The following is a 14,746-nucleotide window of genomic DNA, read 5'->3' on the forward strand; positions in this document are numbered from 1 at the left end:
ATAGCCGGCAGGTGATACAATGTCAAGGGAACTGGTCCCAGGCCCACATCCTCTTTCCCAGTCAACCGGCTCAGCCCCTCTTGCAGACACAAACCTCTCCCTGTGATGGAAGCTCCGTTAGAGTGTTCTCTGCCCTGTCCAGCCCCCCTTAATCTTTTATTTTCCTTTTTATCCCCTAATTTTCCCCCCTACAGAACCCAGCCAAGTATGCCACACCTCTTCTCTCTGTTGTTCCCTCCAGCTTGACTCTGGGGACCCCACCCCACCCCCCAGGCTGCTTCCCCCACTGACTTCCTTCTTGTCAGATCCAGTGACCTGATCTTAGCACGGGATTTGGAGTCAGAAGGCCTGGGCAGGAGCTCTGTCACTCGCCGGCTGTGTGACCGTAGGCAACCTGAAGCACTTCTCTGGGCCTTGAGTCTGCCCCCTTGAAAATGGGCTACAGTCTCTGCCTCCCATGAAAACTCAGATTCGAATAAAATGGTTAGAAGTTCTGCCATTTGGTACAAATCGGAGGTAATAAGGTATGTGACAGCCCCGGAGAGAGGGTTAAGTAGATTGTGCATTGACTCTGGAAATAGTTGCCCGCCGAGAGGGTTAGCAGCACATGCAAACGTGGTAGAAAGAACGGGGTGCTGGTGTCAGGTCTGGCTGGGGTGGAATCCCAGGCCTGTCCCTGGCTAGCTGTGTGCACTTGGCAACTCCCTGTGCCGCATGGATTCCTCACCAGTGAAAGAGGTTTGTGAATCCTAATTCGTAGCCGAGAGAGCATGAAAATAGCAGAATCATGACAGCTAACATTATTTTTGGTGTGTGTACCTCCTGTGCACTAAAAACTTGCAATGTATACTATCACTTAACTCCCACCACAACCTTTTGAGTGAGGCCTCTTCTCCCTCACTTTACAGATGAGGCCATGGAGGCACAGAGAGGCAAAGTGACTTGCCTAAGGTCACACAGCCAGATGTAGTAGGAGCTGGAATTTGAAGCCAGGAGGTCTGATTTTGAAGTCTATACCATATGGCTTCCATTTGGAGGAGATGAAGAGAGATAAGGGGGAGGCATGAGATTCTTATTACGGCCTAGAAGAGTTGACCTGGTGATTGCCACCACCCGGGGCTAGTGTGGGCGGGGGTGGGTACTTGGGTGATGCTCTTCCCTGGGGCGGTGTCTTGCAGTATACACACCTTTCTGCTTCATCCCAGACAGAGGTGTCTTTCCCATTTCCTGCCAGGGCATCTCGGGCCTGGCTGCCCCTCCCTTCTCTGACAGGTTCAGAGGAACAGGGCTGGAATTCCCCATCCTAAATCGGGGGAGAGATTCCTCCCCTCGTGAGGCTGACCCCAGCCTGGGGGCCTGGTGTTACTAACAGCAGTCTGCAGGGCTGTGTCATGCAGCTGGTGACTCAGGGCTCCAGGGTCAGCCCCCTCCCCATCTTATGGGGCCTCTGCCTGGAGGAGGGGCTTAGAGTCCAAGCTATGACTCTGGCCAGGGTCAAGGGTCAGGGTCAAGGGGTGCCTACCTGGAAGAATATCCTGCCCTCTGCCTCCTCTCCCAGGGCCTTGGCTAAACTTGCGGTATTGGAAGGAGGGGCTGGGGGAAGTGGGGAAGGGGATGTGGTAACCAGAACCACTTCCTTCCATTGCTGTGTTGAAAGCCAAGCTCTCCCAAGTTCCTCTTGATGGGGGCTGGGAAGCCAGGGGGTAAAGGAGGAAGCTGGGAGGGGGTGAGGAAAGGAGGGTTCTTGTTTGGATTAACTCCAGGAATCAAGCCAGAGATTTTTGGCTAGGTGCCCTCTTCCTGTCTCCCCCCACGCTCCCAATTTGGTCAAAACAGCCAGCTGGCCGAGAGGCCATCAGAATTAAAGTAGCAGCAAGCACTTGTTACCATGGGCCAGACACTTGATACTTGTTAACTCATTTGTTCCTTACAACTCCATGAGGTGGGCACTGTTATCACTCCTGTTTTATAGATGGGGAAACTGAGGCACTGACAGGTTATGTCAATTATCCGGATCACACAGCAAGTCAGTGCCAGAGCTGAGATTGGAACTTAAGCAGCCCGGCTCCAGAGGGCAGGCTCATAGCTACCATCCCTTACTGTCCTGCCCATGCCGTCCCTGGCTTGCTCTGGGACCTAAGAGAGGTCAGTTCTGTACTCTGGGCATCAGTTTCCTCATCTGCATAACGGAGGTAGTTGGAATAGATTAGTACACTTCCCTCTTGTGATGGCTGTCTCTCTGATGATTACTTATTCATTCAATTTCTCCCATACTGAACTCAGTTTCATTAGAACAGTGACAAACTATCTAGGTCACTACTGTATCCCAAATTCTTAGCACAATGTTTGGCCCATACTCAACAAATGCTTGAGTAAATGGTCTTTAAAGATTTGAGGATCGTCATCAATGGTTTGAATATATGATAAACGTTTTGGACCCTTTATATATATAAAAAAAGATCAACATGCATCGATACTCTCAACTGGCGGTGGTTTTTGCCCCTCCCACCCACCCAAGGGACATTTGGCAATGTTTGGCAACATTTCTGGTTGTCACAACTGGCAGGGGGAGGTGCTACTGGCGTCTAGTGGGTAGAGGCTGAGGATGCTACTAAACATCCCACGAGGCACAGGACAGACCCTCAAAACGAAGAATTATTGGACCCCAAATGTCAATAGTGTTAAATTTGAGAAACATACATAGTTACGACATATTTTGTACAATTGGTGGCAGGTGGGGGGTGGTTCATGGATTCCCCTAAAGCTTGCGTCTGCCACCAGATGAAGAACCCCTGGACTGGAGGGTTTCTTTATTTCCACCTCTAAAATGATATTGCTCAATGACCTTGAACTCTCACATCTGGAATATAGTTCTCCTGGATCCCCTGTCCTAGCCTCTGAGTCCCCAAAGGCCTGAGCCTGTCTCTGTTCTTCTGTGGGTGCAGGGAATTAGGGGAGAAGGTACTGGGTTTGAGGTCTCTCCTTCCCCCCCTGCCTCCCCTGCCCATGTTGTTTCCCTGTAAATGGTGATAAATATGAAACTGGCAGCCTTAGGCTTGAATGCCGCTTCTGTGAATTAACTCGCTGTGTGGTCATAGGTAAGTTCCTTAATTGCTCTGAGTTTCAGTGTCCTTCTCTAAAAATAGGAGGGGGCACTCATTAAATCTACCTTGCAGATGGTGGTGGGGATGAAGTGAGACGCTTACAAGGAATTTCTCACAGTAGTCTCCGCAGCAAATCTCAAGAAATGCGTTGTTATTATTATGGCTTCGAGGTGAAATGACTTGCCCAAGGTGACACAACCAGGAGACGGCGGAGCAGGGCCTGAAAACCAGAGCTGCGTGACTCCAAAGTGGATGCTTATTAATTAGTCAACCCTTGAGCTTCAGTTTTCCTATAAGGGAAACAAAATATCCTTGTCTCGCAGATTCATTGATTAGATAAACACAGAAAGCGCTTGGCACATAGTGAGCCCTTTATTTATTTTAATTTTTAGAAAAATTTTTAAATCTTTACTTATTTTTGAGAGAGAGTGCGAGCAATGGAGGGCCAGAGAGAGGAGACACAAAATCTGAAGCTGACTCCAGGCTCTGAGCTGTCAGCACAGAGCCCGCCGCACGGGGCTTGAACTCACGAACTGCAAGTTCATGACCTGAGCGGAAGTCGGACTCTCCACGCACTGAGCCACCCAGGTACCCCAAGTGAGCTCTTTAAATCCAGCTTGTTGGATTGCTATTTTTCCCCTTCCCAAGGGATGCCTCAGGGAAGGCCAACACAGCTCCTTTCCCCCCAGGGCTGGCTGGGAAGAAGAGAGGGAAGGAGGCAGAAGGGTGATAAGCGAGGCCGGAGCTCAGGCTCCTGGAGAAGGGCTGCAGAACTGAAGGGGCCCCCAAGATCATCCCCTCTCCGCCATTTTGCACTTGAAGAATCCAAAACCCAGAGAGAGGAAAACATTTGTTGTAGATCACACGGCGGATTAGAGCCCAAGACCCCAGTCTCCTCTTTGCCCAGCTCATTAAAAGCAACCAAGGCCATTAATGTGGACTCGCAAGTACACAGGAGTAAGCACTGTGGGTATTTGATCTCATTTATCCTCACATCAATTTAGGGACAAAGGGCCCTTTTTTCTTTTTTTACAGCTGAGGAAACAAACTCAGAGAGGTAGGACATTTGCCTGAGGCACTGAAGGAGGAGAGAGAAGCCTGTCTGCAGGCTTCCAGATGCCCTAAACTTCCCCCTTTACTATCCTGAAAGATTCAGCCTGAGGTAGACAGGGGAGGCCCTGGGGGAATTCTCCAATCCCCCAATTCCTGCCACTCCTTGCGTTCCTGTCCCTCAGGTGAGGCAGGGAGAGGAAGCCTCTCATCATCCACCCAGAAAGGGAGAAAGGCTTCAAGGGAGGAGAAAAGAGGAGAGAGCCTAGCAGTGTGGGGAGGGGCCATAGATGGGGTCTGACTAGGAAGGGAGAAATCACTGGGTTCAGGAAGTGGCCTTGGGGAATCTTCCATTCCCTTCCCTCAGGCTGACCACTCGGGGCCTTCAGACCCAGAGCTCAGGGAGTCCTCCAGCAGCCCTCCCTTGCTTTCATTCAGTTCTCATAAGCTCTGCATTTTGCAAAACCCAACCCTTCCCCTGTGGGCCTGTGGTTTCCTGTGGGTCTGGGGTCCTGCCTGACTTGGCAATGGCACTGTGGGCAATGGGGAGAGGAGGAGATGGTGTAAGCCCTTTGTTTGCCTGCTCATGCTGGGACTGCCCCCCCTAAACACACCTCATCCCCTGAGTCAGCCCCTGCCTGGCAGGGAGGGGCGGGGTTACTGATTCAGTTAATAGCGCCTGCTTAAAGCCCCCACAGGGACAGCTGCAGCAAGACACCGCCACCTTCGCCATGAGCCCCAGGCAGCCCCTGGTCCTGGCGCTTCTGGTGCTGGGCTGCTGCGCCGCCGCTCCCAGACCGCGCAGGCCGACCTTTGTGGTCTTCCCAGGAGACCTGAAAACTAATCTCACTGACAGGCAGCTGGCAGAGGTGGGCTAATACCCCACTATGTCGTTGGGGGGGGCTGGCCAGGAGTCTCAGGGAGGGCATGAGGCTTCAGAGGAGATTCTACCGGGCAAGTTGAGGGTGATGGTCGTGTCTGGAGAACAGGGGTATCCAGGATCAGGCCCTCGAGGTCCCATGGAGGCTCTGGACAGTGATGGCCAGGAATGGCTAAGGGTTTCCTAGGTGCGCCACGGGACATGCTGGGGTGATGACATTTTGGAGGGTTCTGGAGTGGGGAGGCGCTGGGGGTGGCCAGGGGTAAATGCTAGGAGGCCCTGAGGTAGGCTGGGCCAGGGGCCTCCAGGGGTGGGAAGGAGATGAGGATGTCTGCAGGGGAAGGAGTTCGTGGGTGGGCACAAGCACTGGTATCCAGGGTACCAAGTCCTGGAGAGGGGACAGTCCCCAGGGCGTGGAGGATGGAATTCTGGAGGGTGGGGACGAGAAAGAGTCAGGAATATCTCTGCCCTTCCATCCACAGGAATACCTGTTTCGCTATGGCTACACTCACGTGGCCGAGTTAAGTGACGACCAGCAGTCCCTCAGTCGGGCGCTGCGGCTTCTCCAGAAGCGCCTGGCTCTGCCTGAGACCGGCGAGCTGGACAAAACCACCCTGGAGGCCATACGGGCCCCGCGCTGCGGCGTCCCAGACCTGGGCAAATTCCAGACCTTTGAGGGCGAACCCAAGTGGAATCATCACAACATCACGTACTGGTGCGCCGCCAAGCCCCGAGGAGGCGGGGGAGCGGGGCGGGCACCGGCGGCGGGTTCGTCCCTCAGACCGGCCCCTAGGTTTCGATGTACAGCCTGGGGCAGGTGGCTCCCCCCCCCCTCCCCGAGCCTCTGTGTCTCCGTCAGGGAAGTGGGCCTTGCAATCTGAGCCTTCCTGCCGGGGCCCTTGTGAGTGTCCCAAGAGAAAAACGCGTCTGAAAGTGCTTTGTAGATGAGAACGTGGAACGCAGGCACCATCGCGCTTGCTGAAGCGGCTGAGACTCCGGGTGTCGCTACTGCCCCGGCTCCGCCCTCACTTCGGACCTCCATCCTCTCGCCTTTCACCTACAGGATCCAAAACTACTCGGAAGACTTGCCGCGCGACGTGATCGACGACGCCTTTGCCCGCGCCTTCGCGCTCTGGAGCGCAGTGACGCCGCTCACCTTCACGCGCGTGTACGGCCTCGAGGCGGACATCGTCATTCAGTTTGGTGTTAGGGGTGAGAAGGCGAGAAGGGGGCGGCGGGGAGGGTCTCGGACGGCGACCGCGGAGGGAGGACCCCGGAGGGAGGAGAGCGGGCTCCGCTTTGTCTCGCCGGTCCCGGCAGCCCTTGGCCGCCGCCGGCTTTCTGCGCCCCCTCCTGCCCGACCCGGCGCAGCGCGGGGACGCAGGGCTCGGACAGCCGCTGGAGGCGGGGTCTCAGCCCGCGCACTGCGCAGCGCAGCGCCCGTGGGCAGCGCACAGGCTGCACAGCTGCGCTCGGCTAACTCCCTTCTTCTGCACCTGCTTCTCCAGAGCACGGAGATGGGTATCCCTTCGATGGGAAGGACGGACTCCTGGCACACGCCTTTGCGCCTGGCTCGGGAATTCAGGGAGACGCCCACTTCGACGATGAGGAGTTGTGGTCTCTGGGCAAGGGCGTAGGTGAGATCCCGAGCCGCCCCGGTCCCCGTTCCCTTCCCTTCTCACATCCGTCGCCAGCCGCCCTGAGCCGCTCCCCCTTCCCTTGCAGTGGTTCCGACCTACTTCGGAAACGCAGAAGGCGCCCCCTGCCACTTCCCTTTCACCTTCGAGGGCCGCTCGTACTCCGCCTGCACCACGGACGGCCGCTCCGACGACATCCTCTGGTGCAGCACCACCGCGGACTACGACACCGACCGCCGGTTCGGCTTCTGCCCCAGCGAGAGTGAGTGCGGGGTCGCGGCGGGGCTGAGGGGCTCCCACCGCCCCCGAGGGTCCAGAGCCCCGGGTTTTAACCCCGGCTCTGCCCCTAGTGCTGGGTGGCCTGCAAGTGACTCTCCTGTTTTCTGGGCCCAGTTTCTCACATGTGAAATGGGGAGAGGAGGTCTGTGGGTCAATAACCTCGTGACACCCTACCCCCCCCCATAATTGTGTGGGCCTCCCCAGGACTCTACACCCAGGACGGCAATGGAGAAGGCAAGCCCTGCGTGTTTCCCTTCACCTTCGAGGGCCGCTCCTACTCCGCCTGCACCACCGACGGTCGCTTGGACGGCTACCGCTGGTGCGCCACGACGGCCAACTTCGACAAGGACATGCTCTATGGGTTCTGTCCAACCCGAGGTACCTCTGCCCCGCCTCCCAGATCCAGCCTCGCCCCCTACTTCCGCATTGGCCCCGGAACCGTGGCTCCCCCACCCATCAGTGTGTCTCTACCCTCTTCGTGGGTCCACAGGATCACCGTGTCTCTGTCCACCATCACAGCCCCTCCCCAACTTCCACGTGCCCCCGCCGCAACCCTGTGTCTCGGCCTTTTAGCCCAGACAGCTTCCTCTTCCTCAGTCTCACGCCCCCAGGCCCTGCCCACCAGCCTGGCCGGGTCTCAGCTGTGCCCCCAGCATCCTAGGCTTAAAAAAAAAAAAAGGACACCAGGGGGCGCGCGCGGGTTCCTCAGTCGGTTGAGCAGCCGACTTCTTTTGAGTCATGATCCCAGGGTCGCGGAATGGAGCCCCACGTCGCCTCCGCCCCCCAGCTGGGCATGGAGCCTGCTTAAGATTCTCTTTCTCACACTTGCTCTCCCACCCCCTCCTCCAAGCACGCGCTCTCTTTCTCATGAATAAATAAGTAAATAAATAAATAATAAAATAAGACACCAGGATTATTTAGCTCTTGCTCTGCCAGCATCTGGCCCCTTATTGGGACCACTCACCCAGAGCCGTTTCTCTCTCCAGTCGACGCGACGGTGACCGGTGGTAACTCCGCAGGGGAGCTGTGTGTCTTCCCCTTTATCTTCCTGGGCAAGAAGTACTCAACATGCACCAGCGACGGCCGTGGAGATGGGCACCTCTGGTGTGCCACCACCTCAAACTTTGACAGAGACAAGAAGTGGGGCTTCTGCCCGGACCAAGGTAAGGTGGTCAGGGTTCCGAGGTTGGGGGCAGCAGTGCTGGGGGAGGGATGGCCAGGGCTGGGAGCTCGGTTGGACTCACATCTTATTTTCCTCCAGGATACAGCCTGTTCCTTGTGGCAGCCCATGAGTTTGGCCACGCTCTGGGTTTAGATCACTCGTCGGTGCCAGAGGCACTAATGTACCCCATGTACAGCTTCACAGAGGGGCCCCCCCTGCATGAGGACGATGTGAAGGGCATCCAGCATCTGTATGGTGAGGTTATTGGGCAGGGATGGAAGGAAAGGCGGTGCTTTGCCATAGTTCGGAGAAGGGAGAAATGGGGATCAGGAAAGTGGGGACCTCAACATTTATCTGCAGGAGAGCTTGGGGTCAGTGGGTCCAGTTGCTGTCTGGTCAGCACTTGGAGATGACGATAAAGAGCCCAGATTCTAGAGTGAGATAGACATGGGTTCAAAAGCCAGTGCAGCCACTTCCTGGCTAGGTGACCTGTGATATGTTACATCACCCCTCACCTTTCTCATCTTTGAAATGGGGCTAATCATGTTACCTGCCTCATAGGGTTGAGAGTTACAATAATGTCTGACATATACGAAGCACCATATTAGTGTTTAATATTTGTATGGTTATCATCACTTATGATCATTAGTATTATTCCCTCATTTTAAAAATGGGGATATTAAAGAATCGACTTGATTTTTTTTTTTCAAGTCAAACGAGCTAATGTGATTTTATAAAGCCCTTAGCACTAAGTTTGCCTCTCAGTTTGAGTGCTCCAAACCCACTTCTTTCCCACTAGTCTGGAGTGGGGTAGCGCTCCTGCATGTCTTTGTTCATAGGGCCTGGCTGGGCCCTGATGTAGCCCAGGGATTAGGTAAGCATGATCGGAATGAAAGGTGAATGTATGAACAAAAATCAGTCTGTGATTGGGGGAAGGTAGACCCCAGCATCTAAAGTGAGGAGAGTGAGTGCCCAGGGTCTCACTGATGCGTTTTGGGGAGCATATCTCCCACCAGCACAGATGTATGCGGCAACAGAGGATGTCTCATCCAATCAATGTCTCTTTTTAGGTCCTCGCCCTGAACCTGAGCCGCGGCCTCCAATCACCACCACACCTGAATCCCAGCCCACGGTCTGTGCTACTGGGCCTCCCACCACCCGCCCCTCAGAGCGTCCCACTGCTGGCCCCACAGGCCCCCCTTCAGCTGGCCCCACGGGTCTCCCCACTGCTGGCCCTTCTGAGGCCCCTACGGTGTCTTTGGATCCAGCAGACAATATGTGCAATGTGAACATTTTCGACGCCATCGCAGAGATCGGGAATCTTCTGCATTTATTCAAGGATGGGTGAGGGGGCAGGGATATGTGGCTGGGGAAGGGGACTCGGAGGAGGGGCCTGCCTGCTCCTCTCCACCCACTGGCCTTCGGTTCAAAGTTCAGTGCCCCTCTGGTCCCTTCTCTCATTCCCAGGAAGTACTGGCAGTTCTCTGAGAACCAAGGACGCCGGGTGCGGGGCCCCTTCCTTATCTCCAGCAAGTGGCCTGCGTTGCCCCGCAAGCTCGACTCCGCCTTTGAGGACCCGCTCAGCAAGAAGATTTTCTTCTTCTCTGGTTAGTTTCCTCCATTCCCATCCCCCGCCCCCGCCTTCCTCATCCTTGCCAGTCTAGGAGGACCTACAAATCGAGAGTAGAAACAAGCGCCCCCTTCTGGCAGGTGCATTTTAGCAGCTCTTCACCATCCTCACGCCCCGCACTACCCAGCGGTTGGTTCTGCCTCTTGGGCACCCACTGCTGGCAGGTCGGGTGCGGAAAGGTCTCTCTGGGTTCTTCCTCTTGACATTCAAGGACAATGTGTGTCCACTCCCTGCTCCTAGACCGATGTGGCTCTTCTCGCCCCCAGGGAGCCAGGTGTGGGTGTATACAGGCGCATCGGTGCTCGGCCCGAGGCGTCTGGACAAGCTGGGCCTGGGCCGGGAGGTGACCGAGATCACTGGGGCCCTCCCGCGCAGCGGTGGGAAGGTGCTGCTCTTCAGCCGGCAGCGCTTCTGGAGGTGAGTGTCGGCGACCGCCGGCAGGGGGACCCCGGGCGCCATCTGCCCGCCCTCCCGCTCAGCACCTGTCTCTTCGCCGCCTTCTTGCAGGTTCGACGTGAAGACCCAAACGGTGGATCCCATGAGCGCCCGCCCAGTGGAGCAGATGTTCCCCGGCGTGCCCTTGAACACGCACGACATCTTTCAGTACCAAGGTGAGGGCTGCTGATGGGGGTCAGGTCCCTACTCAGGACACATCCCACTCTTGCCTGCCTCAGTGATTAGTCACATTCTGAGGGAGAAAAAAATTTCCCCTGGAGATTGAGGCAAACACTCCAGCACAGATAGTTTCCTAGAGGGGCAGGGACCTTTCCCCGATCATAAAGGACACAGAACTAGAACCCAGATTTCCCACCCACCCCACCCCCTAGCCGGAAGCTTTTCCCCCTACAGTACAGAACACGTGGTTTGCACAGAGGCTCATTCCTTTATTAGACAATATTTATCAAGTGCCTATAATATGCCAGGTACTGTGCTGACTCCAGAGATACAGTGATAAAAAAAGGCACTTCATTACTCTGGGTCTTGGGACAAGTCACTGCTGATTCGTAGCCGGGGTTTTCTTTCTCTTTCGAACACTCACGTGCAATCAACCGACAAGTTCTGCTGACCCCACTACCACAATGTTCACTTCTCACCATCTCCCTTGTAAACACCCTGGTCCAAGCCATACTGGCTGTTCAGTACCATTAAGGTATTCTCTAGGAGTGGGAGTGGTTGGGAGCGGAAGGCCATGGTCCTGGGGGGGCTGGGGGGTGGGGAGAGGACTCCCGATGCGCTCCGAGGAAAACAAAACAAAACAAGAAACTCCGGGGATCTGACCTGCCCCTCAGATCCTCCTGGCACACTCTCCTGTCATTTCCTCTGCTCTGCGTCACCCACACCGGCCTCTGGCTGCTCTCTGAACACAACAAGGTCACGCCTAGCTTAGGGCCTATGCACCAGTTGGTCCCTCTGCCTGGAGGTTTTCCCTCAGACTGTCACTGGGCTGCCTCCCTTTTGCCCTTCGGGTCTCAGTGCTTAGGCTACCTTTTCAAAGAGGCCGTCTCTGACCCTTGTTATATTCACTTCCTGGCTTTTATTTCCTTCATAGCTTTCTACATTGCCAGCGTCTAATTTATTAAGTGTGTGCTTGTTAATCGCCTCTCTTACCCCCACTAGAGCGTAAAACCAGCAGCAGAACTGAGATAATGCCTGCGTTCTTTTCTCTGCTGTATAACAGTGCTTAGCACTATAAATACTTGATGAAATGAACGAATGAATGAATGTTGAATGAATTGTTCTGAGCACCTCCCGTGTCCCAGGTTCTGTGGCAGTGCTTTGGACATGGGGGTTTCCTGCCCTCCAGCATCTCTGTGGGGGAGACGGAGGCAATGAAAAGCTTGGATATGAAATGCTTGGGAAGATCTAGAAGGGGAAGAGGGACGACCGTAAAGATCTTGCTCTTGTTTCTGTATGTGTTTGCGGGAGCGTTGGAATCACCCTCCCGTGCTTGCCTTTCCCGTGCAGAGAACGCCTACTTCTGCCAGGACCGCTTCTTCTGGCGTGTGCGTTCTCGGAACGAGGTGAACCAGGTGGACCAAGTGGGCTACGTGACCTTTGACATCCTGCAGTGCCCCGAGGATTAGGGCTTCCCATCCCGCTTCAGCACTGCAGAGTGGGTCCTCTGGGGACCATCCCAATGGCCGAAGGAGCCAGTTTGCCGGATACAAACTGGTCTGATCTGGGGGACAAGGAGGAGTCGAGGTGGGCTGGGCCCCTCTCTTCCCACCTGCATCTTTTGTTGGAATATTTTTAATAAACTTGAATTCTTTAACTTTGAGGAGCAGATTTCTTTATGTATGTACGTATGCATGCATGCGTGTATGTAACCCATAGAGTGCTCGCTATGTGCCAGGTAGCGTTCTAAGCACTTCATAAATATTAACATTCATCCTTCCTATTAGGAAGATATAATGTGATTACTCCTATTTTACAGCTGGGGAAATGGCCAACCTATTATTCATTCATCAAACATTTATGGAGCCCCTGGACAGAGCCGGGCTGTGCACTGGACCCTGGGAAGGAGAGAGGAGTTGGACTATGTTTCTGTCCTCAAGAACCTCTCAGGGCCTTCCAGCTTCAGGCCCACGAATACCCTCAGAACTTGCTTAAAAAACAGACTTCAGGCTCTGTCCCCAGAGAGTGCTATTCAGTTACCAGGATGATTCTTTGCATGGTGGGGGAGGGATCACTCTTGGGGAGTGTGCAGTGTGTGGCCCTTTATTCTAGAATAATGGTGTGTACATGTGATTCTCTATGTGGTTGGTGGTTGAAGGCAGGGAATGGTTCTCAGCCAAGATGACATCTGAACTTGAACTGAATCTGGAAAGATGAGCAAGAGTTTCTTCCTGTGCAGGTAGAGCTGTCTTCTTACAGGGTGATTTACCACAAACCAGTAAACCTAAAACTGGGCCCTACTCTAACCCTCACACACGTGTGCACCAGACAGCAGATAGAAGGACATTCATTGCAGCATGATTCCAGTAGTGAGAACCTGGCAAAATCTTAGTGTGCAGAGGCCAGGCAGGGGGTAAATGAAATATGGATCGCATCCATGATGGTGGTAGCTACCCCGGGTACAACACTGAGTCTATGCCAAACACGGTTCTGTGTGCTTTATGTGTGTTAATTCTTAAAACAACCCTAGGAGACAGGTGCTACTCTTATAGGGATTATTGCCATCATCTGTCCCCCCATTGTACAAATGAAGTAACTGAGGCACACAGAACTACACAGCCCCATAGCTGTGTGAGTGGCTGCAGTGGGATTTGACTGTAAGCTCTTGGGGCAAATGCTGGGAGAAGAGAAAAAGCAGAGGGTGTTTGGAGGAAGTACAAATGGCTCAGAACTCTCATGTGTGATTTTAGGAGGTAGATGAGAGAGGAGCGGAGAGGATTCTGGAATGGGTGAGGTAGGAATGGTGGTCCGGACTAGATGAGAGAAGGTCGGAGAGCCAGGCTGAGGGGCATGGACTTGATGCCACAGGACAGAGAGGGACTGGACTGAAAGGTTGGGGCAGGTGAGTGGAGGCGATGGGCTTGTTCAGATTGGATTGCCTTCCGGACTCGGGCCCAAGTGGGAGTTTAAGAAGGGACTCAGAACTTCCTCCTGAGCTTCCTTCGGGTGAACGCAAACCCATCTCATCCTTTTTTTTTTTTTTTTTTTAAGATTTTATTTTTGAGTAATCTCTACACCCAACATGGGGCTCGAACTTACAACCCCGAGATCAAGAGTTGTATCCTCTACCGATTGAGCCAGCCAGTTGCCCTCCACCTCATCCATTTCTTACTGAGGAATGGCCCATTCCCACAGGCATTCAGACATTCAGGGGCTTGTTTAAAGCCCCTCTGAATCTCTGTATCTCTCTAGATATGGTTCCATTTCTCTGCCTCTCACTCCCACCCACAGTAAAACTTCCAAAGTACAGTCTCCACTCACGGTCTCCACTTCCTCAATTTCCATTCTCTCTGCACCCCTTCCAGCCTGACTCCCACCCCCACTACACCGCTGAAATCTTTCTCTTCAAAGCTACCTCTGAGCTTCCTGTAGCCAGATGCCACAGGTACTCTGTGCTCATCCGACACGTGTCTCAGCTCATTTGACACAGTTGGTGATGTGCTTGTTCCTGAAGATTGAAGACCTTCACTCAATTTCTGGGGCACCCCTTCCTGGTGCTTCTCCCAACCTCACTGGTGGATCTTCCTGTCTGTAACCTCTAGATGACAGCATGCTCTTGCACTCAATCCTCGGACCTCTCTGTGTACACTCATTTCCTGTGATCTCGCCCAGCCTCACCTCTCTCTACTAAAGACTCCCAAGTTTATATCCCTATGTAAACTTTATATCCAGAGCTCCAGATTCCTATGTTCAAGGGCTGACTCCACATGATCCTTACATGCCTGATAGTCTTCTCCACCTAACAGGTCCAACTGAGCTCTTCGTTTCCAACTTCTGAACATGCTTATCTGTTAGTCATCACTACCTTGAGAAAGACATCATCTGCTTTTAATCAGTCTTAGAACCTGGTTGGTCCTAAAATCTAGCTATCTGTTGAGCTTATTCTAGTACCGTCTCTCCTGTTTCTTCCTGGGCACTATTGACATTTTGGGTCAGAAACATTTTTTTGATTGTGCGGAACGCTGTAGGCTGTTTGGTGTCTTCTTCCAGGAGGTAGTGGGATCACGGACAGATGGCGGGACAACTCAGGATCAGTCCGCATCTCCCTACTTCATGTCCCAGTGGGAGGGTGGAGTGCAGGGAGGTGATGGTGAATGTGTGGGTGACTTGGTACAAGCCTAGATGGCACAAGTGGCGTCTACCCACTTGATGGCTCTGAACATTGCTAGGTGTTCTTTAATGGGCAACACTACCCCCAGTTGAGGACTAGTGCTCTAATAGAACAAACATACGGGCAAGTCCACGTGTCATCGAGTGTACATTTCAATATACTGTACATTTCCACAAACTGAACACAACTGTATAACCGATATCCCGATCAAGAAACAA

The 14,746-nt window shown here is 53.8% G+C and overlaps 1 protein-coding gene across 1 annotated transcript; it reads left to right on the forward strand.

The window, feature by feature from the left end:
• The first annotated feature begins 4,855 nt into the window (after positions 1 to 4,855).
• MMP9 (matrix metallopeptidase 9) lies at positions 4,856 to 12,014 on the forward strand. Its single transcript, XM_039249363.1, has 13 exons — positions 4,856 to 5,023; positions 5,517 to 5,749; positions 6,098 to 6,246; positions 6,543 to 6,671; positions 6,760 to 6,933; positions 7,155 to 7,328; positions 7,937 to 8,113; positions 8,212 to 8,367; positions 9,183 to 9,456; positions 9,580 to 9,719; positions 10,009 to 10,159; positions 10,250 to 10,353; positions 11,708 to 12,014. Exons 1-13 carry the CDS (start codon positions 4,886 to 4,888, stop codon positions 11,824 to 11,826), a joined length of 2,118 nt encoding a protein of 705 aa, XP_039105294.1. The 5' UTR covers positions 4,856 to 4,885; the 3' UTR covers positions 11,827 to 12,014.
• The last annotated feature ends 2,732 nt before the right edge of the window (positions 12,015 to 14,746 follow it).

Source organism: Hyaena hyaena, unplaced genomic scaffold, assembly GCF_003009895.1.
Source record: "Hyaena hyaena isolate Hyena2069 unplaced genomic scaffold, ASM300989v1 scaffold_335, whole genome shotgun sequence".
In the NCBI taxonomy this organism is placed as follows: domain Eukaryota; kingdom Metazoa; phylum Chordata; class Mammalia; order Carnivora; family Hyaenidae; genus Hyaena; species Hyaena hyaena.